Source organism: Aphis gossypii, chromosome 1, assembly GCF_020184175.1.
Source record: "Aphis gossypii isolate Hap1 chromosome 1, ASM2018417v2, whole genome shotgun sequence".
Classification (NCBI taxonomy): domain Eukaryota; kingdom Metazoa; phylum Arthropoda; class Insecta; order Hemiptera; family Aphididae; genus Aphis; species Aphis gossypii.
The window spans coordinates 21,745,209-21,772,440 of record NC_065530.1 but is presented as its reverse complement, the minus strand read 5'-3'; the positions used below and the strand labels follow the sequence as shown (position 1 = coordinate 21,772,440).

General features: G+C 26.7%; 1 protein-coding gene across 1 annotated transcript in view; it reads left to right on the top strand.

The window, feature by feature from the left end:
* LOC114130372 (collagen alpha-1(XV) chain) overlaps positions 1–27,232 on the top strand; it is a 245,455-nt gene that overhangs the window by 22,811 nt on the left and 195,412 nt on the right. Inside the window, 3 exon segments of the mRNA XM_050198517.1 lie at positions 1,268–1,350; positions 19,576–19,811; positions 22,877–23,182. Of these exon segments, the coding sequence (XP_050054474.1) occupies positions 1,268–1,350; positions 19,576–19,811; positions 22,877–23,182 (625 nt within the window).

Here is a 27,232-nt window from a genome sequence, read left to right as displayed (position 1 = left end):
ATGATTTTTCAACTATAAAATTAGTAGCAAATTTTTGCGATTTTGGCATACTTCGAACTATAAACGCTTATAAAAAAATGTTTTCCAAAAAAAAGATTTTTAATTTTTTTTTAACTACAATAAAAACAACTCATGAAAAACCTTGTATTAAATTTTCAAGTTTTTTTTAAATATACAATTTTTTTTTTAATGACTCTTAAAAATAAAATTGAAAATTTCAGTTGTCTATAAATAGCTCAAAAAAAGTTTAACCGTGTATAAATAATGCTAATATAAACATGTGGTGAAAATTTCAAGTATTAACACTTTACAGTGATTAGTTTTTGAATTATAATCATATAAAAAAATCGATTTGATCGAAAACTGGTTTTGCGTGAAAATTCCCGTTTTTTCATCACTTATTTTTTGTTTTTCTCATTGTTTTGAAAACTGTTAGAAAATTAGAAAACGTTTACTTTTGATCTGATTAATACATCAAGGATATTCACTTTGCCATCAGAAACTACCTTCGAAACTGAATTGAAGCATTATTCCGACAAGTTATGCTGTATGCACATATAAAAAAAATAAATAAACACATCATTGTAAAATCAATACCTTTATTACTTCGTTCAAAATCTAAAAAATATGATTATAGGCTTGCTGATAGTCTTTACTTAGAGTAGTTTTCTTTAGGAACGATTACTCGTTAAATCAAAATAATTTAACTATTACAGTACTATACATATGAAATGTAGCAAAGCGGTTGCCTATTTTCTTATTAGAAAATGAACGTTTCAAAAATATGTGGTTATTCAATTTCTTTTTTTAAAATTGCTATATAATTACTAATGGTGTCAAAATCATGACATTTTATCTAATTTCTAAAAAAAAGAGAGAAAAATATCATATTAAGATGTATTTCGATGTTATAAAAGTAAATCTGGGACTTAAATCGAATCAAATATGAAATTACATTTTCTTCAACTAGAATGTTGTTACAGAAATCACAATCATATGATATATTATTATTATCTAGGTCGACAATTTGATCTATCAAACCCGTCACATCGACGTACGTCAACCATTTAATACCCTAGCGAGTTCGTGATGAAAGCATAATAATATAACGTTTCTCGGACTTTATTTTATTTATTCGGTTTTGCTCAATCACCGCTGTAGTTCTCTATTATACTGCTACGCTATTCATAGTTTAAATCTACTGTCAGCGGTCGTTTGATTTTTTTAAACTGATTTTAACAGAAAAATATTATACGTTTGATTTCAGGTGGACGTTTATCGTTGTCTGTGCAACGCTGTGCAGGTTCAGTGCAGCCGTCGATGAATTAGCAGATGAAAAATTTGTGCCAGGTATGTATACAACGAAATCCTTTACTTCATCTAACCTTAAAGAAAAAAAAAACTCAAAAATAAATAAATAGATACGATACTACGGTGGTGACTAACAATGCTGACCGTATTGATAATATTACTCGAATTTTTATCTCATAATACAACAACAGCATTCGAAGATTCGTGCGAAAAACACGGGTGAGTGTCGCCGTGATGTGTAACATCGTAATCGTTCGACGTAGCAGTTATTATTTTAATGTTATGAGCTTTTGTTACAATATTATGTGGTATCACGAAAACCGTAACTTGCGCCCTCGTCGTCATGGCGACCGTGCCACGTGCCATGTACTGTATCGTTATGATATAATATAAGGGACCAGATTATAATGCAAAGTGCATTGTACTCAGGTGCTCTAAAACAATGCATACAAAATCACATGGGTAATTCGTTTCACGTAACGGATACTTCGTATGTGAAACTTTTATCGTGCACGTTTTTCCGTTATATTTTTTAGACGTTTTATTATTTTTAAGCCATATTTGTTTATTGCACATTACACACGTTTTATATGTGACGGATAATATTAGACAATTTCAAATGATCTTTTCTATACATAAACTGATTTGCTTTAATATTTTATAGGTATTTTCATCAATGACAAATATCAACTATTTTATGAATGCGATAAGCTTATCTTCAGTATTTATGGGATGAGGTCTTGGAGCTTAATTATAGGTACCTAGACGCAAACGAGTAACGATTAATCGGTTAGTTAGAGTGATATCTTGATCGCACATCTATTTCAAATTTACTGTTTGTTCATTGTTCATGCTCAATTTCAATATTTTGTTTTTATTATTATTTGTTCAATTATAATACAAGATTGTGAAGAATGTTGAAAGTCGAATCTTCGTTTTCCTCTCGCTTTCTCGTCTATCAAAAAAAAAAAAAAACTAAAATAAAATAAATGTGAATGACTTTTTATGGGCATCATTAAGTCAAAAAGGCATTTTACGGGGCATTTTTAGCTACATATATTTTAGAGTGCTTTTTGATAGTTTTCAGTATATTCTAATGCGGTCCCTACCTAGCTGGTATAATATTATTCTGATGTTATTGGCCTCGACGGAAACGTTGATGCGCTCGCCGGTTTTCTCTATTATCATTATTATTACGATTATCATTATGATTTTACAATATTATACCGATGCGTTTACTGTGCCGTGAGTCATCGCGCGAGCTCACTGTTTAAACACAATACAGTGTGGTGTGTACTCGCGCTCAATTATTCAGAGGTAAGCCTTTTGATTTAGTGTCATTTGCCCGGCGGGAACACCCGAACGTCTGCTGTTGGCAAATATTCAACCAGCCTTCCGCTACCGATAGCTATTATTATTGTTATACGCGTACAATATTGTGCCGGTTCAAAAGAAAATTCGCCCCGTGCGTTTGATGTGGTTTATTTATACGGATTCACTCCCATAACCGCATGGTCGATCTAGTATTATATATTATAGTATAATAATATGTTCGAGATAATCTGTTAAACGTGATTTGTAATGAAATGTATTTTGTTTAATCCACTAAATCCGTTACTGTGACAAAATTCATTAACGGTTGATAATAATTTCAACAGAGAGTATATTATAACCTAACCAACAAGACTGTTGCATGTATAATAATTACGTTTGAATTATTTAATTTTTTTGAAACTTTCGTCTTTCGAATTCGATATGCTCGTCGAAAGACGCAGAACCGAAAATTTTAATTTCAACGCCTTATTGTTTCATACGGATACGGTTTCCATTGTTGTACTGGTAATTAAAAGTTAAGTCGATAGTATCATAATTTATTGTAATACTACAGTGACGAATTCAGAATACACAAATATATTATAATTTATGAAACACCGCCGCAGGGTTTTCTCGGATCATTGTACATTTTCTGTTTATTTAACAAATATCGTAGGAAACCAAGTACGTGCGTTTTAAAATCAACAAACGATTCCGTTTTCATCCGAATTGGTTTGAATAATACCGCTGCACTTGTTTAGGACACGCGATTATATTATAATACATATAGATATAGAAAAGTTTTTGTGTGTGTATGTTCGCTGAATATTGCGCAACCCACAATTTTCAAGACTTCTTATTCTCGGTATGGCAGTCACGTGCTCATGGGGCTATATCGCTCTTTTTATACACATCGATTCATCAAGTATGCTCACAAAATTTTGATTTTTGAAATTTTTAAGGACCATATTATCAAATAGGTACTTAGATTTTTTATATCATTTAAAGAGTTTTGGAAAACATTGTTATATAAAAATCATAATTAAGAGCATTTTTTTTTTAATTTTAAATTAATAAACTAAGATTCCTTGATAAATACTTAACAAGAATATTAAATATAAGTTTTTATATTTAATTTAGTATATATTATACTCAGTTAAATTTCATACATTTTAAAATATTAAATTTTAATCATTATAATTATATCATTCACGCTTGTTACTACCCTTTCATTGTCGATTACTCTGTAAAAACACCTTAGCTGCGTTCATTCTTCGCACATTTAAAAAACACACAACTTATTTATATGACATACAATTACCATTCCAACAAATTAGTCAACGTTTTTTAAACTCATAGCGTCAAATTAATAGTACTACGAAGAGGAAAAACGACGATTTTTCGAAGATAAGATCAATCAACCGATCGAACGTCGTTCAACGCCATAAACAGTATGCATCATCCTAAAGTCAAATGCTATATTGACCTATGACGTATTTTGAAACATATTCGGCCGAATCAACACTTTAAACACTATTTTCTCTAAACGGCGTCCCGTTCATTTCGACCGATATAATGTGTACGGCGAAGTCTGTGGTTTTAGAGAGCCCGATTTACGCGCGGGAATCCCTCAGGAGAGGTCGTTAAGTGGATAATACCCGTAATTATTATTCCTCCGTTTACGTTACTGCCGAGGGATGCGTTTGAATGATAATAATAATTATAGTAAAAAAAAAAAAAAAACCGCTCCTTAACTCTTAAGTATATTATAATAGGTTGGTTTTTATCCGAGGCGCTTCCAGCCCTGGTGCGTACCATTACTTTGGCGCAACTTTTAAACCCTTGCGTTTAACTGCTGATCACATTGACGCAAATCACAGCGGACGTGATCTGATCCGTTCGAGCTGTATACTTATATATATGCATTTTTTACGGTAGAAGGTTCCTACAAATCCTGCGAAATGGGACCATGTCGAAATCCTATTAATATTTTATACGCGTTTCGACGGAACGACCGAAATTGATTAGCAATTAAATCGATCGTTAAACAATTTATTAAATAGCAATACACTATTGCAATTATTATATAAACATACAGATCGACCTCAATCTCATTTGTGTGATCATTTAAAATATAATATGTCTGATCGGTGATCACGCGTAATAAATACGTTGTGATACAAGTGAATTAAAATACAATTTTACTTACGTATAAACGTATATTATATAAAGATTTTATGAAATTGTATAGTTTTATTCTGTTAGATTTGCTATATTTGTATGATATATATTATATTTAATATATTTTTCAGACGCCATAATTTGTATTGTGTGTTACACTTAGCAACATATTGTAATGAAGTTATACTCATTTATTAAAATATAATACTGAATATTTCAACGGGTTTAGTTATTTGGAATTTATAAATATATCAATTAAAATGAATTTATAGCTAAATTTTACAACAATTGTTTTTATAGTAGTTACACAAATCGCAATCAAATGAAACATTTAAACATGGCGTTCCGTGTATGCAATAATGATACACGATGGTTGAAAATTCAAATAATATATAAATATATGCCGCCTATAAAATATTGTTATTAGTCAAGTACTCTTAGTGCTTTATTCCGTTCATATTAAATTATAAATATTTTAAAGTTACGGATTTATTTGCATATAATTAAAAAAATAATGATTGGATAATAATATAATATAATATTTAATGTGTATACATAATACATTATATCAAAATATATAAATTCACTTATCTAATTTTTAACTGACAAGCATTTCGTGTTAACATGAAAAAATGTTACCATTGATATTTCCTTGTAAAACTAGTATTATAAACCAATATATTATTAGGAATATACAGTTTATCTATAATATTAAATTTAAAGATTCCATTGTTAATGATTTTTTTTTTTTTTATTATAGTCAGTAAATATAATTTTAAAATAAGCATAAATCAATAAATTTATAAGGTTAATATAAAATAAATCAACTATATTTTAAAAATGTTGAGGACTTGAGAGAAGAGAAAGAACTATCCAATAATGAAACTTCGTAAATGCTTATTCTTAACAAACGATTATAATATTAAAATATATTGCTATTATACTCACATAAATTTGCTTTCATTTTAAATATAAATTCCTATAAATTATAAATTAATTTATAGTGCTTAATAATTAAAAAAGAATCTACTAAGAAAATTATGCTGATTAAATCATAGTTTCATTTTTATTCTCAAAATTGTTGTTTTAAAATAAATAGTATTCAAAATGATATATTAAAATTATCTTCATCATATAAATACCACGTTTATCAAATTATATTCTTTTTTTTTTTTGAGGTTCAATTAATTTTTGCTCAGTAATAGATGAATGTGATGATAAAATTAAATAAGTCGGTATGAAAATTAAAACAACTAACTCATAAAAATGGAATTACTACGAATTTTTTGCGCACATAAATATAATTTAAATTAAAAACTTATTTAATTTACATTCGTTTTGTTCATCAACATTTACAATTATCAAAGAATAGGACATATTATATTATGTTTCTTAATAAGGTTTAAAATTATGTTAATATAATTTGTTGTACGTTTGTGTGAATGAAATATGAATATCGTGATTTTTTTTTTATGGAGCGCAAATAAAAACGAGTATAAGAGTGCATACTAAGTTACAATGGATTTCACAGTTTTCATCGAGTCCGTCGCGCCATAACTCAAGATTGTGACGAAAAAAAAAACAAGAAGAAGAAAAGTTATTTATCTGTGCGTATTTTTCAAAACTTCTCGCCGATTTTTTTTTTGTATTTTTTCTTTCCATTTTTCTGCTACATTTTATCTCGAAAAAGAGTTTCGACCAACAAAACTACTGATTTACGAGCCATGGTATGTATACTATGTACACGATATTATATATACTGCAAGAGCGACGACTAAAACGACAACGACCACAATGACCATGAATATAACAACCAAACGGTTTTTTTCTTTTTTTTTTACATACGATTCGGTCGTTTTTTTAACAACGGACCACGACTGTTAAATAAAATAAACCAAATAATTACGTCGTTATATTTTTAATAACGATAATAAATTCCGACGAATGTCAAAATAATTATTACAGCAAACGGTACGAGAACGGTGGCAGTTACCGAATACGTTACCGCCATCTCTTGGAAACCGACACGTGTGGCGTGCGTCGACGCATGCCATAATCGTATGATAGATGGCGAACGATCGGACGTGAGTACAACAACTGGTCGACGGTTATTGTATGAATTTTTTTTTTTTTTATGTTTCATTTCTCGAGCCGTAAAGTATTATTATTATTATTATTATATACACGTCAACCGAGAGTTGTCGAATTGCCGCGACGGCTTGTGTTTTTTTTTTGCACCGTTTCATTTCCTGCACGAGCTGCTTTTCGGGAAATGCTCAAATCCGACCGGAAGATCGTTTGATAAATTACGTCAACAACGGATGCGACTCCCGCCCGTCCGGCACCGCGTCGGTACCTCTACACACCTTTCCACCCTTTTGTGTGGAATTTAATTATTTTCCACGGCCAAGTCACACCGCCTGTACCTGCCGTCCAACACTTTTCGCTGTGACCGCTGCCACCGCTCGCCTATAAATGGCATGTGGTATACGTTTTTCCCGTTCGACTTAAGGCCACGTCGAGAAACATCGATCCTCCGTCCAGATTTACGGGACACCGGACAAATGAACCAACGACATGTACAGGTCACTCTTACCTCTTGTCCTCTACCCGTCTCCCGCCCGTCGACGAAACACCCGACCGTCACCACACTTTTGACTACTTATCGTTATATATATATACTTTATTTTTTTTCTCCCTGTTCCCGACGGGTTTTCGACTGGAAAATTGATGACCGACAAGGAGATTGGTATCTCGGGTGGTGGCAAAAATTGATAATCCCGTAAATAAATCGGCGTCGTTTCTCCGGCAGTTTATTCTCGACGCCGGGTCTACGGTTTTTAACGACGTTCTGCCGTCACGCTAATAAGCATTCGATTTTTAACGATTCCTCTGCATCGTCTCTTGACGCATTATAATATTATTAAACGCCATCATCATCCGAATAGTGGATTTTCCATATTACCTACCATCTTATACCCACTCATCGTCGTCGCCCAATGATTTTTCCACAGCGGAAACTTTCGTGTCCACCGCAGACTCGCCGCGCGTTATCCGCTTGCGGAAATACACGGAATAACAATTTAATGCACAGACCGTGTTACTGAACTGCAAACGAGCCGTAATGTTTATTATAATAAAATACGTACACTGTACGTGTGTTTCAACTACTGTTGGAGATTTAAAAATATTTATTTCGGTATTGTTCGCTCGTGTCTTCTCAGTATATCGGAAATAGTTGGGAAGTAAAACAAAACGGCTAAGGAATAGCGTTTTTTTTTTTAACCGTTAAACGCGATTTCGCTTTAACAACCGTTTAACCACGTGACAGTTAGACACGTGGCTTGAAGGGAAAAAATGAAATTCCAAAAACCATCATTCCGATAAAATTATTTAAATCATGATAAAAATAATATATTACAATATTATTATACTTGTTATTATTTTAAAAGACGTAGGTAATAGGTATGTAATATTGTGTTAATGATTGAACAGTGGACATCTACTAATATTTTACTGAACATTGATAATAGAGCTAATTTCGTTTAAATCGTTATTATTTATCTGATGGTATTTATTCTTTGAATTATCTACGTCGTAAATTGTTGAGGCTTTCGAAATGGAATAGTATGTTTCCACGCTATCGTGAAAAATAATAACTGTACATTATAATACGTATCGTTTAATGTTTATTTTATAGATATTATTTCATTTTAATAAATATTGAATTGAAAAAAATATTATGAAAATAAATTGTGTAAGACATCTCAAGTTCTCGTTGGTCAATAAGATTCGCTTCTTTACGACTTTAGGGTAGCACAATGACATTTTTAAGAACACACATAATTGAACACGGAGGAATATGCTGTGTTATGTATTTAATTATCTCATAATTATCAGAATTGATCTAAGTATATGGCTCGTTTGTTTTATACTTATATAATGATTTGTATAATACACAGTTCATAATAATTGAGCGTTGAATTAAATAAGCACCAGTTTTGAATAATATATATTTCATAACGGTATCTGAATGTACGAAAATTAAAGTAAAGACAACGGCGAGCGCTTAAGTCGAGTGGGTTTGATGTAATTTGGTTCTTTTCAACTCTTTTTAACCCCAGTACGTCTGTGCGTAAGAAAACGTCGACATTTCAGCCTTATTTAATATGCACCCTTCGTACAAATTTGTTTATAAATTAAATATGAAAATCTGGTAATGTAGTAATGGTATTTATTTTAATATTTGTAATTATCATTTTATTTTATCTCCGTTATTATTTTTATTAAATAAATTATTTAACCCCTTCTCTTATGAGTGTTGATATTGAGTTGATAACGGTCTAGAGATTATTGATTTTTTGAACGTTTTTATAATTTCCCGTATTTTAATTTCATTTTAAATTAAAATATATTTGTATATTTGATTATTACTTCAGAATATTGTATTTTAAGAATTAATTTTTGACCATTTCTTAACCAAATATGACTCAGTATTATAATATTATTGTTATCCAATAAAAAAAAAAATCTATCTCAAATTTTTGAAGCTAAAAAAAAATGAATGATTAATAGCGATATTTACGGTCATCGAGTATTATTAAGCTGTAGATTTAATTTGCATATTATAAATTATTGAGAAACAATAGTTTGTCATAAATGTTGATCTATTCTATGTGTATTAAAAATTCTATCAAAAAAATAATAAAAGAATCAACATTTTGTCCGCTAAAGACGTTCATCTTAATTTTTAAAATATATAAACACTACATCAAAATGTATTTATGGCAGCCAGTTGATACATCTTTATTTATTTTTTCTACGTAATTCCATTTTTGTTTGTTCTTCAGTTTTATTTATTTAACTTTTGAAAGGAATGATTTTTTTTTTTATGAATTATTACAAGTTTTAATAAGTTTTGATAAACACTGAATCAAAATGATTTATGCTTTATTTATTTATTGTTCTAACGGTCATTGGTCTCTTTGGTTTTAATGTATGAAGTACTTCGTGGAAAATTTTTGAAATATAATAAAAAACACTAGTTTTAAACAATTAATTAAATCATTGGCCAGGTAACCTTACATAGTATCCAACGTTTTCAACTGGGTTCAGGGTAGATTTTTTAGCTTTACAAGATATACCTTATAAATTCCAAGTCCTCCATTTTTTCATTTTATCTTACTTACTATTCAGATTCTAAATATTCTAAATAAGAAATAAATTCCCTACATTCATAAAAGAAAGGAGTAAAATTATTAGAACATGCTTTATTTTAGGACTATTAAATGACTATTAAATTAAATTTAAAAAACAAAATGCTAATAATTAAAAATTTAAAAAAATAAATTTTAAATCGTTTTTTATTTTTCAAAATTACTATTGGTTTATAATATTTTAATGTCTTTTGATAATCGCAGATCTACTTGAAAAATAATAGGTATTCCCTATTTTTAATCTTAGTTATGGATACATTTGTGTTATTTATTATATTTTTGTTATTTACAGATTGTAAATATTCGTTTCGTTAATAAAAAAAAAATTATGGATACATATTTTAAAAAATCATATTATTACTATGTGTACGTGTAATAAATCTTATGATCATATTATGTGTACAATTTTTTATAGAGAACATATTGTACTTTATATGTAAGTGGAAGTATAAAATAAATATGTTACGATATTAGTAATATCGCTCAGTGTGATAATTATGGTAAAAATGCAATTTTTAATACATTTATAGTAGAATATAACTGGTACAAAATATATAAATATTATTTTATTTTTTGTATTTTGAGTAATAATAATGTTGGTAGTAGCTAAAAAACTTTTAAACTCTGGTTCTGCTAGACTGTCTTCATAAAAAACAATTTCGAAGATGGACCATTTTCATATATTTTATGTTATACATATATAATTAATTTTATTCTGTAGTAGATAAAGGAGTACTTAAAAATTAATTTATTAAGTGAAATTATTAAAGAGATTTTTTTCACAAAAAATTATGACTAAAATAAATTTATTTATTTATATTTTATTTTAAAAATGATGCAAAATAGTTAAAGTTGTTAATTAATAGTACTAAATTACAAACAAAATAAAAAAATAAGTTTATCAATAGTTTTTTAATATGTTTGTGAATACATTTTTAGACTTTTACCTAATATTTTTACCATTAAATATAAATATAAATAACATGAAGTGTTTTTTAAACTCGTTTATAGATTTTATTGGCTTCACCAACACCTCATATTATACTCGTAGTTTAAATAATAATTACGTAAATTGAAAATATTTTTTTCGTAAATAGTTTATTTTTTAAAATACCTCATAAATAAATATCGTACATTCATAATGTTTATTTAGCTCAATAATAAAGTTTTAATATTTCCAAGCTCTAACTAGTCGTTTCTAATAAGTAATAATATTACTATTCTTAAATGTAAAATGGCGTAAATATTTATATCACAATTATTTTTTTCTGAAAAAACTCAATTAATTAACTGGTTTATATCTATCATTGTTGTAAAAAACCTAATCATTAATAAAATAACAACAATTTTAATGAATAATTGTATATAGTACGGATAGCTACGTGGCTACCGATATTTTTCAGTTATTGCTGTTCCTTAAAGTTCAAGTTTATACTGCACAAATTTGGTTCAATCGCCATTAAAAAAATATTGTACTTGAAACTATTCACGCGAAATGTCACGCGTCTTTACACGAACAGAATTTTTTTTTTAGTTTTTTCAACTTCTATATTTTTTTTAAGTATTATCATTAAACTGTACACATGTTTAATGATTTGGTCGAATTGTTCAAAATATACACTTTGACTGTGCAAGTTAATACGGGGGAATGTTATATTGTCTTCTTATATACTATAATATTATTATTATTATTATTATTGTCAATAAGCGGATATAATTTCATTGTTAGGCGTATAGTGTACGACCACAAGTGATTAGGTTAGAGTGCACGTGACACGCTCATAAATGCACCGCGTCGGACATGGACTTATACATGAATACGTGATGCTGGTACTGGGCGGCAGCGTTTTAGCCACATGATCGATAAGGAGACAATTCACTGACTTACAAATGTCTCCGTAATATAGTCGTACGGTAAGGCTGTAAGGTCGACGGTGTAAAACGGGCGAACCGGAAGAACACGCTACAGTTTCACTCTAGTAGACTCGAAATTATGCAAATATAACGACGGAGACGGCGTTCTCGGTTGATGTGTCTTGTTTGATTCTTTTTTTTTTTTTTATCATTTACCTAATGCCTGAATGTGCTAATCATACTTACACACCTACACGACTTTGATACTATTATAATTATACAATACACGTAGGTGTACAAACATTAAAAGGTAACCTATGACTACGACGACGACGACGACGACGACGACGACGACGACATTTAAACGAGAAGTGTAAATAGTATAAAATATGTTATATACCTCGTTGTCGTCGGTGGTGGTGGTGGTGGTGATGGTGGCGGCGTACGTGTGTGAATGTGATCTACGTAAGACGCAACGCAAACAATGCGTCGAAACCCTTTTCGGGTCACTTGCAATGCAAAAGCTTCGCCGTTGCCGTCGTCGTCTTCGTTTCTATTACAACGAGACCGCATTGCGCCTAACGAACCCGCCGAATTAGATACTTGAAACTCTGACGACGCCGAGACCGTTTTATTTAACGCCGAACGGGGTCGTGTTTGTCTTGCAGAAAACTTCGGTGCCGTTAAAGTCGTTATCGGACGAGTGTTCTAGTCGTGTATCCTTGCACACATTATACTTATCCCGGCACGTGTCATCCGTTTACTATAATCGGCAGACCATCGTACTATTATACCGCGGTTTTTGAACAGTACGTGATGCGAACAGCGGAGAGAGTAAGCTTAACTCTAGTGATGCGGTTCTGCCATGACACGACGTAAGCCACGATCATAAAAACGCGATTTTCCAGTTTTTTTCTTCTTCGTAAAATCGAATTTTATCGTTTGAAAGAAAATGTTTATATAAATACAGAAAAAATTGAATATTATATGATTTTGTGGCACTTTTGTAATCTAAAAATATAACTGTGTGATACAAAATTAATATAGATCTTCATTTTAGATCTGTGCTCAGACCTGATTAGCTCTATTCATCGACATATTTTATTTCCAAGCAGGCGAAATTTTAATATTTATTATACCGTAAATATTGAAATATTTCATATAATATATGATCCAACGCAAGTGTGATATTATAATAATCTCGCGATAATCGAATAACGATTATAATAATATTGTCTAAGTCCCGACCGTATTAAGAATAAGCCACCGCCGTACCACTTGATTGTTTAGTGTTTAGACACACACACATTCGTTTTATAATCCAAGAAGACATACTGCTGTGGAAACACAGTAATAATTTATTTTTGTCACATCCCGCGTTTTGAATCAAAATGGTGAGAGTCGTTTGGGATTCTTGTCGGTGGCCCTTATGATGAATCGTTTTTATTGTATCGAACGTCGACTTACTATAATATTAAAAGGATCGTCGTGTTCGAGTTGTGTTTTTTTTCTACTCCTATTCTTATTGTCGTTTTATGAAATCATTCGATATATTTCTACGCTTGTCGTCATGTCGTTAACAGTTGTAAGGCACGTGTTAAAATTATTTTAAAGGATTTTAGATTTTTTTTCATTTTGAGTTGCCGTACACCAATAATTGTTTGTACCCTACCATTGATTTCTCGTGTAACAAGCCCACTCTAATAATACAGAATTTTCCGATACCATAAAATTGTCTCGGAACGTTAAATCGTTATATTATAATATAGTTCACACGAATCTGTCATTAATTACAATAAATAAAATTATTGATTGGTGTATATTCTGCTATTTGTGTAATATAACATGTTATATTATTATGTGTTTCAGAAATGATATATTCCATTAATATTTTAGTTTTAACATTTAATTAAAATTAAGTTTCTTGAATTTTTTTTTTTTATTTTTTTTTTTACAATTTAATTGGCATCGACGCATCAGTCGTTATTCATCTTATTCATCTAAAAGCTTTTTGTTTGAAAAAAATCCGTCGGGTCCAATATTCTAATAAATTAACTTAATTGCGAGACCCAATTATCAATGATTTTCCAGCGTAAAAGGATCTAGTACATTATAGTTGTGATCTGAAAGGTTTCTCTCTCAATTATTTGGTTTGATTTTTTTCCCTAAAATACAAAATACAGAAGTTCAAATATTGGTATGTAAGTGAATGTAAAAATAAATGACACTAACTTAAATCATACATTGGAAATATATTATACATTACACCACAATAATAATAAATAATAATATTTATTTAGAAACAACAACGACAAAAACAGCCATACATAGGTACATATATATAGTTATATATATAGTATTATAAAAATAGATAATTTATAAGACAAACCAATAAGCAAAAATGCATTTTACGATTAAACTGAGTTCTTAAAAAATGAGATTAAAACAAAACTAAAAATATTAAATACAATATTAGGACTGAATATAAAATAATTAAAAATTTAAAAATAAGTAAAAAATATTACTAATAAAATACTTAAGTTTATTAAAATTAACAAAGTTATTACAATTAATACTATTTATTTTGAGAAGTAAAGAAATTATTTTAATTATAAAACTAAATGTCCATAAATTAGATTTATTAAAGAGTATAATTAAATTATAATTATTTTAAATTTTTGAAATATAATAATGAGTATGCTAAAATTGAATGTAAATATTAACTATAAATATATAACATATTATTATATAATAAAACAAGTCGTTCATACGAATGATCTACGATTGTAAACGCAATTGGGAACATAATTAGATACCTGTCTATATTTGTGCGGCGTCGCTAGATTTTGTGTTAGTCAATAATTATAGTAATATAATAATACATTTATTTAAAATTATTTGTCCACATTTTGCTTTACTTTTAAATAATCAAATAATATAAGGTTAACAAGTATATGACAACTAAGTGTTTTTGCTATTACGCAGGACAATAATATAGGTACGATTTAGAATAAATACTAACATATTTATCTATAATACTTTTTCTAAATTTAGGTATATTGATTTAATGAAAAACCAGCTCGATTCGTATCAGTCAAGTAGGTATTATTCATGATTCGTTCGTGTCATGTTCGTTTCGTTTCGTACGTAGTAATTTAAGTTTTAGAACAAACACTAGCAAGGACTTTGATAATAATAAATTCAATTAAATCAATGTATAATAATATAATCCTATGGCCAAAAAATATGAATTTAAAATTGAATCAACAGTCAACAATTTCAATGATTATAAAATACACAAATCTCTAATATTATATTTACTAAAAACTAGAAATTCATACCATGAAAAAAATTAAAAAAAAATAAATAAAATAAAAACTATTATTTTGTGATACCTATATAATGTATATGCATTATATAACAGTAGTACATTTTTTAATTCAGACACTTATTTTGTATTATTTTATAAATAGTTATAATATAATAGTATTATACATGTTGAATAGTTATTACAAAAAAAAAAAAAAATATATATATATATATATATTTATTAAATCCCCAGACAAAATAAAATTCAGAAATGTATACATATTTAAAATTATTTAAACTTAGCAACGTAGCCAAAAAAGTTAAAAATCGTTCATTTTGTGGCTAAGAAAAAAAAATTCTTTGATAAACGTCATAACTTTGTAAAAAGGTAAAACGTTCACAACGATATTGTATCTGTTCATAAATTTAAGTAATAGTAGACAACTTAAATTCAAAATCATTAAGTAAGAACTTAGAAGAATATAATCTAGATTTATTAAGAATAAATTGAATAGAAAAATGAATAGTTTTAGACAGAACATCAATTTTCGAGAATTATTCTTGAGAGACCAAAACAAAAAGAGATTGCGCTAGAGCTAAATTAATAATTATAATAGATTTAGAATCTAGCATTTCTTTTGATCATACAAAACTTATAAAATAATTTTTTAATGAGATTATTTACATGATAAAAAAGTTCAACAAATTTTAATATACGAGTATAGTTAAAATATATACCAAGATACTTAACGTAGTCTATTGTTTCTAAAAGTACACACACACTTATAATCTAGATATATATAAAATTAAATGAGTGTAGACATAATGAAAAATTATTACTTGTATTATGATATGAAGCATTTGTAGTATAAAAAACAATATGCTTTAATGTTTTAAAAAATATTTTTTATTAATGACCTAAGGTAATTTTCATATCTACGTTTGTTAGGTTCCTAAATTTATTAAAATATTCTATCAACAGTCAACACTATTGAAATTACATTAATTGAACTTTGATTTTAATCACCGTATATATTTTATTTTATTTTTATATAGTGTGTTTACTGTTTACATTATATAACACAGTTATAATTATACATTTATATTATATTTTTACATTTAAAGTGATTTTTTTTTTTTTTTATTGAACACTTATTGTTTCAATATCTATTATTAGTGTTTTTGAAAAATTGTCCAGTCTAAATAGAACAATTTTTTTTTTGGTATTATATGATTTAATATTTTTTTTAAATTTAACTTTAACTTAAAGACAACATAATATATTTTTAACTTTATATTCTGAATTTGTTGGAAAATTGCGATTTTTATATATCTTAACCTCGATATGAAATGAAAAATTCATGTTGTCATGCGAACAATAAAAAAACTATAAAGATAAAATAATGTTTAAGAAATATATTATTTTTATAAGAATAATGTTTTATTTATTTATTTATTTTTGCAATTTTTACAAACTTTAATAGATTTTTAAATAATAAATATTGTTCGACAAAAAAATCACCTAGTATATTATAAAATAAGCGTATTTATATCAATAATAAATTTTAAAAAAAGACAAACATTTTATTTTTATTAAAGTGTTAGGTTATTGGTACAATGGTAATTAATGAACCTGATAAAATATTATGCTTTTTATAAAATTTTAAAATAACAATAGGGCTATAAAAATAAGACATTTAAAAATATTTTACAAATTATAAATATTTATGAACCTTTTTATACATAAATCACGACTATATGGTGTATATTGCACCTTGTTAATTTGTATTAAAAATACTATGATTAGTGTTAAAAATTAACAATATATTATAATGAGAAATTATGTAAATTATAGTATTTAAAAATATACATTTTAATTATATTTAAAATCGTGTACAACAGATTTTCAAAGTTGGGTTTTAGATTGTTAAAATATTAAATAATTGTTCAATGTTTTTTAGTTAAAAAAAATTAATAATAGTTATAAAATTTTATAAATATATTTAAAAAATAAGTTTATAATAGGTAAACAAGAGAATAATATTTTAATCTAACGTAAAAATTCGAGGTATATCTTTAGTATTTCCACAAATTATATTTAAATATTCAAGAAAACTAAAAAAAATGGAACACTTGAAAATTACAAATATAGTTCTTTAAGTACCGTTCATGTCGACCTTATAACCTATATGAAACTTTGTGAGCACTCCTTCTAAAAAGTAATTACATATAAAACTAAAAAAAAGCGAACACTTCATTGTAAAATCTATAGATTTCTTTCCACACTCAGATTCTAAAACTTTAGATGTCTCCAAAAAGTAAAACTAATCAACAGAAAACAACAGTTAACTTTTAACCATGTTTAAGTTTCTTAATATTTTACTTTCAGTACTTTGTTGTAACCGATAAAGATAAAAGTTTTATTTTTTTTAGAAATTTATTATTTTATTGATATTTGTTTAATAATATTTTATTTAAACTTTCATTTTCGATGTCCAATGATCATACATATCATATCATGATGTACATGATCATTTAATAAGTATAAATAAATTTGTCTCAGTGCCACTGAGACTACCTAATCTGAGACTTAGTAAGTGGTATATTAATTATGGTATTCAGTTTTAATACAGTTCATAAAATATTAATATATGTTTTCTTATATATTAAAATAAAAATAAATGAATAAATAAATAAAATTATATTTATCATGTTAGCAACTAACAGTCTTAGTTTGGTTAATTAATTTGCACAGCTTCATGCCTATTTATAAATTACTGTTACTTCATTGTTCAGTTTGAAAAGCCTTGAAATGTCTCTGATCAAAACATGATATTTTAGATAAATTATTGTGTCCATTTTTTGAATGGTTTACTATTTGTTGTTACTTATTTTACGTCAAACTTGCTTGCAGCCACGGCTTTCGCTCTAATTTATAGCCAATCAGCTGTTTCGGATAGAAGGAGTCATATTTTATTGGTTATCAGATTTTTGCTAACGTCAGTTGAAAATAGTTGTATACTATTGAATTTTGGATATATTTTCTTGATCTAAACTATATGTTTTATCTAACAAATTCAATAAAAAAATTGTTGTTCTTCTTAAGAATCATTTAGAAATTTTAAATGTGTTCTTATTTATTCGATATTTTTAAAAACTATCATATTTCTTATTAGGATTCGATCTATATTTTATACGAGTCTAAAATCAAACAATGATAAAACATAATTCAAACTCATTAATTATTATAATTTATATAATTTACTTATATTAACTCCTTATTCCTTAATATTGTTTGATGAATACTGATAAAAAAATGTTGTTATTAATTACTATCAATATTAAGTACCTAGTCATCAACCTAAATTTAGAGTATAAAAACTATTACATATAATAGGTATTATTGTTTCGTCAGATAAACAGTAAGTTAATCTAACATTTATTACTATAGCACTACTGAATGAGCAATGCACAATGCCTGAAGGTATGATGGTGACCAATAGTTTAATAAATATAATAACCATATATATTATGCTAATTTAAAGATAATATTATACAGGTGTACATAGCATACATGTTGTATATTTTGGGCATAATAATAAATATCTATCAACCTTGATGTGAAGATGTCTTTTCAGCCATGCGTGTATACACGAGTAATTCATGTACGTAATATATATATAAATATATTATATATAATCTGACTCACGTGAAGATGAATAATAATAATAATAATAATAATAATAATAATGATGTCAGCTGTACGGTTATTTTATGTATGTATTATAAATTTATGACTCGACAACGGCCGAGTCATATGATACGAAAATTGGCGGAGGCGGCATCCTCGATAACGATGTTGGCATGTATAATATATTATAATATAATACGTAAATATAATTAATATCAAAATAAATATCATGAAAGTGGCGAAAGCAATACAAGTATACAAACAAAAATAAAAAAAATAAGATGAAAAAAAAAATGGCACGTATTTTTATTCACTCAAACAAGCAGTCAAAAGCTTACAGAAAAGAACAGTATACTTAGAACGACGGTGGTGTTTGTCTTGGAAGATGACCCCCATGCCAAAGTCTTACGACACGTGTCATAGTTTACGATCAATTAATCATCAGATTTATAAAAAAAAAATATATATGCTAAAGTAAAACCTATGCTAGTTTCAAAGATATATTTAAAAATTACCTCAATTATCATGATAAACATTGCATTTGAAAAAAAACCATTCTAATATTTTTTTTTTAGTTTGAGAATTTAAAGTATACTCTCAAAGTCTATCAAATGTTGTATCATATTAATATCACAAGTTTATAAATGTTCTTTTTCTTTTTTTTTTTTACTAAAAATTAAATTTATTACGATTTTTCAGACGAACATGATCTTCAAACCGCCATTAAAGTTCCTTTTGAGGACCCGCAGTTGTACTTTGATAGCGGGGAGGATGGTTTTCCAGCCTTTGGCATTAAACCAGGATCTGATATAAAATCACCGTATCGATTATTCCTGCCTGAGAAATTGTACTCTGAATTTTCCATCGTGGTTAATTTCAAACTCAATTCTATGGATGGTGGTTTTCTATTTGCTGTTGTCAATCCTTTAGAAAACGTAAGTATGGGCATACATGTCTTTATATAACTTAAAAATATCTAATGTTTTTTAGTTAACTAAGTAAAAAATAATAATACATAATTTTAAGATTTGAAATATTAAGAATATGAATTGCTATAGTATCATGATAAATTTTATTTGATTTAGATTTATACAAATTAAATAAGTTCAAGATACTGTTATTAGTTATTGGTATTGCTACAAATTATATTTTTTCATTATTTATTTATTTTTATTTAATCATCACATTGTTAAGCAATAACAATATTTAAATATTCAACATTGAGATTAGTGTCTGGTAGGTAATTTATCTAGTAGTTAGTTCTTTAGAACGATGAAAAGTGGTGAAAGATAAGAATGTCTAGTATACTTTTAAAAATAAATTGATGAAAAATAAAGTAGGCAAGTTGGTACCACTCTGTTGTATATTAGGTGTTGATTGGATTACTACTATGGGTATGTTATATTTAAATTCAATGATATATCTTTGTACGTAAAAAGCGATTCCGGGCGAAGAAATTCCGTCAGCCTATATCATCAAGTGATATATTTTTTTTATATGGCTAATAAAGTAATTTATTTTACTTTTACTTTTATAGATGGTTAATATAAATTTTTCAAGAATCTTACATTTATTAGAAATTTCACTATTATACAAAACATGTTATATTCAAAATATATATAATTTAATTTAGACAACATAATATTGTATTATTGAATTCAAATTTACCATCGACCAACTCAATGACGAAGTTTGCTTAAAATTATCTATACAGTAGGTATGATACGCATGTGAGTGACTTACCATATTATTTTAAAATTAATAAGGCTTGATTATTAATTACTTTACAGTTAATAACAGTGTATATTATAAAAATATAGAATGTAATTATTTATAATTTTTATTAAATATAATCAAAATCCCACATTATTTAATACACACTTAATATTTATCGACAATTAATATTAAAGTTTTGAAGTTGTTTTTACCCTTTATATTAATAGTGTATTATAATATATAGTATTATATGGTCATTTTTTTTTTCTTTAAATAAATAATAGTTTATTTTTATGAATTTAATAATATTACACACAATTATAATGCAATATTAATACACTATGTTATAATAATAATTATATATATACATATATTCAAATGTAGTAAATACGTAATATTTAATTACACAATTTATTTTAAATTTGAATTTGAATATATAGATTAATATTAAAAAAATAATACCTATTGATATTTTAATGAGTAAAACAGATAAAATAGTTGATAAAAATATGTTCTTAAGTATGCTTTTTTTTAAAAAAAAACTCGACAAGTTATTATTATTATTTTGTAAGTTACGAAACATAATATTATTATGTATTTCATAATATAAAAAAAAACAATATAATTGATAAAAATAATGATAAGATATATTTAAAAATGTGTAACACTTACAAAATGTTGGTATGGTATTTTAAATTATTTGGACACAAATTTAATATTGGTCAACTTAATCTGTTATTTATTATTTTATAAAAAAATATAACATTTAAACTTATGAAATTAAAAAATCAAATGAATTCAATTCTTTAGATGTTGTTGTTGTAAGTAATATTTAAATATATAATTCGTGTTTATATTGCCTTTATCGACAGTGTTTTTTATTTGTATAAAAGATTAATAGTTTTTAATATCAATCTCTCGTATTGATCAGTTAAAATAACCACGATTATTTATCAAATATTTCACCAGACATTGATATCAACTAATGTCAATAATTTCCTAACCATTTTTAATTTTTATTGTCTAAAATTCAAAGTTTCTATATTCCCAATTAATTTGATGTTATATTGTTTAAATGTAAGTCAATAAAAGCTGTTTAATCACAATTATCCACGTGAAAAGAATATAGTTAACTAGTTCCTAGTTTCCAATTAGTATGGTCTTATCGCGTATTGAAAAATATTAATTTAAATTATATTTTAAACTTCAAAATATAGGTTATTATTTTTTTTATTAGATATTTGTTGCTTATTTTAATATGTCATAGACTAAGTTAAATATTTTTAACATTGATAATGTATAATCATTTTGTTTATATCAAATGCAGATTATCAAATACTATGCTTTTACAATGTTTTATCAACTAAGATTTTGTGTTTTTTTGACAAAATTAAAAACAACTAAATGTCAAATTGTATATATATTTTCATACATTCATAAGCATAATTGAATTATTCAATGTGTTTTGATAATACACTCCAAATATTTTTGACGTGAAGAAACTACGTTATAAAACTACGGGTGTTAAAAAATTAAACATAAAAAAGATAAAAATATTTTTTGCTATAGTAGTCAGTAATTTTATATTCAGTTTTTTTTTATTAAATAATTTATTCGATAGAATGATTGGAAGAAAATAATACATTTAAAAATAACGAAAAAATAAATGATCCGTGAAATTAACAATCTAGAAAAATGTCGGAAATGCGTATATTTTAATAATTGTAAGCAATTTATTAAGACTATAACAACGTTACACATAACAAAAAAAATATTCGGTGCATAAATAATAATTGTATTATTATCTTAATAATAATGTTAAATAAGTACAATGAGAATTTAAGACCATTAAAATAAATAAATAGGTTATAAAATAATCATATAGCATAATGAAAGATTTTAATACGTCATGATTATTATATAAATATAATATGTGAAATTGAGAAAATAATAAATAAGTGAATTAATTATTATTATCATATTTTAATTTTACAGTTTTTGTTTTGAATTTATACTTAGAGAATAATAGTGATAATTTAATGTTTAGTAGATTATTTCATAGTATAATTTCGATCATAAGTATGTACTATTAAATGTCTACATGAATTAAAACTATTTTAAACAAACTAACATGTTAAAATTATACATATTGTGTATTTTTTTTTTTTTTTATCAATTTAAGTAAAACGCTTGATGGGTTATTTACCTAGAAATATAGTAATATTGTCTTCGCATAAATCGTTTTCTACGCATATATCAATCTACCGACGTTTGTGTTTTGTAGGTGGTGCAGCTGGGCTTGCAGGTCGTACCATCGTCGTCCAACGCGATGAATGTGAGTTTCCTGTATACGGACGTGAACAAATACTCATCGTCGTCGAACGTCTTAGCCACGTTTTCAGTTCCTTGGAAAATTCGGAAATACATCCGACTGAGTTTGAAGGTGACCAGAGAGTACGTGCGGTTGTTCGGTAGGTGTTTGGAACCACAGACCGTGATGGTAGTCAGGGATCCGGTGGAATTGTTGTTCGACTCAGCGTCTACGTTATACATTGGCCAGGCAGGGCCGCTGATCAAAGGACCGTTCGACGTGAGTATATGAAAATATTATGCGACCAGTAAATTAACATAATCGTACACAGGTATTAAATAAACGGCACACATCGTGCTGTTTCCAAGTGCTCGTCCCTCCTCGACGCCTAAACAAAGTAACCCTTCACAATCGCATCAATCCCGATATTCGATGTACCGCGAACACGACGATAATATTAAAATAATAACATTGTACATGCGTGAAGCCCTGCGCGAGTTAATATTATACTTGTTGTCTGTCGGTATATAAGTCGCGTGTTTCGGAAGTGTTCCATAACAGCGATAACAGCAGTGAAACATTTAGGAACGATTACGGTTCTAGACCGTTTATTTAAAGCGTAGTACACGAATCAAAATTATGCTAACTTAGTCGAAGTATATTTTGGACGAGGTTCCATTGTTTAAAAACACTTATCTCGTAAAATGGAATTTCTAAGCTGTTTGGGGGTTTTTAATCAAATTATTAATTTTGTTTACTTAACATAAAATCCATCTTGCCCAACGTCAGCACATCAACACATCACTCGAAACGTCCAAAACTTTTATACATATATATAAACGTATACAATTTGTATAATAGTGTGTGTGTGTGTGTATGTATGAGTGTATATTAGTATAAATTTGCATTATATTTTTAAGTGTAAGCGTCAATACTAATATATTTTAATAATAAAAAAATAAAACTTTAAATAAACGAAATTTTATATTAAAACTTTTTTTATTCAAAACCATTTTTACAGTTCACTATAATTATTGTTTAATGAGCTGTAATGAAACTTTACAAAAACCGAACAAATTATTAAACGTTATGGCAGTAGGTACTTATATTATAGAAATGTAAAATGTTAGCAAAAATTGATCAAACTTTTTAATCATTAAATCGTTGAAGTAAAATAGCAATTGAGAAATCAATATTTTAGTGTATAGTTGTATAAGTACAATAAAACATTACAATATTTAAACCACTTATTATTTTAGTTTAACTTATTATGGATTATTAATTTGTATCCATATCAATATGTTAACACAATTAATCTAATCTAACTCCCAAGTGCATTTTCGGTGTTCTGTTACGGATGATGTTAATTTATATTAAGAAATTTATCATGTGATGTTAATAATTGTGTATCTTTTATGGATTTGTTTTAATATTAATAAGAAACAAACCATATTGTTACTTAGAATATTTTTGGTACGTATATTCTATGCAGCAATCATATCATTTTATACTATTCGTTGAACCGTCTGCAATTTTCCTTTAACAATTTAAATTACATTCAAAGTTTTAGAAAACTTTGTGATGAAGTTTTGCTATGAGTTCTAGAATATATTATGCTCAAGAAATTATAATTAATATCCTTCGAGAAGACTGTTGTCTGAAACAGTGATGTCGATCAAAACATTCCTTCGTAGTCTATCAAGTATCTGATAGTTTAATTCAACTCTTAAATAATAATGTATTAACTATTGAACGAACGTGAGTCAATTTCAAATGGATATAAATTATAAAATAAATGGACAAGGAAACAGCGATGACACTGACTGCGCTTTATACAAATTTCAAAGGATAAGCAGGCAAATTAAAATTGAATTTCAAACGATCAAACCGAAATACTCAATTTATATTATCATAACAAGTCCTTAAATAACAACATCCTCATCAGTTTTGAGTGGAAATCATAAGCCGAACGTGACCAAATCTACTGAAAATCGTACGATCGTAGTAACAAGTGGTTTACCATAGTCGACAGGAGGGTGAAAACGTGCCAAAATATCTGATTCGTTGAGAATTTATGCTTTACAATCTCAAAGCAACAGTGCTTAAAGGAAAAAAGCTTTATTATTATTATTGTAATTTAATAGTATTTTTATTAAATAGAAAAATATTTATTGCATATTTTTACCGAAGATGTGTATTTTTCGAAAAAGTGATAATGTATCTAAATGAGATCGAAAGATCAGACAAATCTAAGAAGATGTTAAGATAATGACTATAATATAACACCAATTATTTAATTATTTTATATACTGGTAATAGTATAGTTGTAGTGAATCAGATGTTAGTAAAATATCGAATACAATTGCAATTTTGTAGTTCATTGTTGATAAAAAAAAAAAAAAATTATAAACCTTTATTTCAGTATCAAAACTTAATGACAAACAAGATATATATTATTCAACATGTTAACAGAATAACCTAAACGTTGTTGTCAACATGCAAATTTATGGTATCACAATTAATAGTTATATTGAACAAACAACTGAGTTTGGTAAATTATAGCAGTACTTTTACTTGGCATTATTTAACCCGTTTATGGTGGTTATTTACTTAAATGAAAATATTACAAAAAACATTTCTTTATATTTAGTTTTATATATATACATTAATCTTAAAGCTAAATTTTTTTACAATATATTGACAGTTTAATTTAATGTTTAATTAATATCCGAACTGTTTAATTTCTAAAATATACTTACACATAACCGATTACTCATTCAGTTCATTCAGAACATTTATTTCAATGGTAAGCAATCATAGTTTTAGCGTAATCACAAAATATATCATAAAGTAAGTAATAACTAAATACTTGAAATAAAGAAACAGTTAAAAAATAACTTATCTATTATCGTATTATATAATTACAATTTATACATTTATTTAGTTCGTATGAGAAATCAGTCAAAATAAAATATACAATTATATTATTTTATAACACGGCGCATTGCATATGTAATTTTAATACAACACGCATTAACCAGCCGTAGTTTTAACAAAGTTATAATTTAGTACTTAATAAATAATAATATAACATTATAGAATTCATAAAGCCATTTTCACATAACGCGTATTTTTATTTAATATTATTTAAACATTCAATCAAATATAATATCTAGATTAGGTAATAATAATAATAAAAAGAATATGTAGCATAATGACAAGTAAGTTGAATTAATTGCACTTTATTGGGTTACGATAATCGTTAGCAAGTTATCGGTCTATTTTAAAATTAATTTATTAATTTAAACATTAATTAAAGAACAATATAATATGAAAAACACAATAAAATTAAAGCTGGCGATAAAACATTATTTATAGATGACAAACCACACCACTACTATTTATAATTTCAAACATAAGGTTTGTGCATTGTCAACGTCAATTTTTTTAGAGAAAATTGTATATTCATAATGTATAAATATAGTATTTTGAATATAAATTGATCGATTGTATTAATATAAGTAAGAAATATGAAAAGTTCTTTGTCCACGTGGCCTTGAATGGTACAAAAACATTCATTTTTTTTACTTTTAAATCGAAAAAGATTTTTCATTTTTTTTTATTTTCAATATCTAATATGTATCAATACTCAGATAATGAATATTGTATTATCATACACAATACGCATGTACTAACAAAATCTGTTTATTTATAAATAGGTAATTTTCTCTGTGTTCACTTACATAATTAGAACATTTTTCATTTAAATGGAACTGCTGTGTGTTGTCTCTATTTTTCATAAAAGTTTGATTTACTAGACACTTACCTAAATATTTAAATGAAAGCTAATTCTTTTCCATTTTTCTTATTAAGACTGTATCATAATCGAAATACTTTTCCTAGAACTATAAAAAACCAATAATATAATTTTAGTTAAATATTGAATTTAAATTAAATCCATTAATATAGAATTAAAATCATAATCTATGAATGAATAAAAATAAGTGGAAATGATTGATTTTAGATATCGTTTTAAAGTTTATGGTTGTTTTATAAGACAGTTGTTTAGGTATTTTAAAACAAATATGTGTATTGATAATATTATTACAATGTAAATTAAAAATAAACTATTTTATCATTTTAATAAATAGGACCATTATATTATATAGTATATACCATTCAAATAAACCAAATTTGAAAACTTAATTTAAATATTTCACAATTCAAACACATCTAATCAATGTCCCAATGGCATATTGTAGAACCTTTTTTAAACTTTACAGTTCTAAATATTTATATGTACCATAGATTTTTTGGCTTACGATCTTA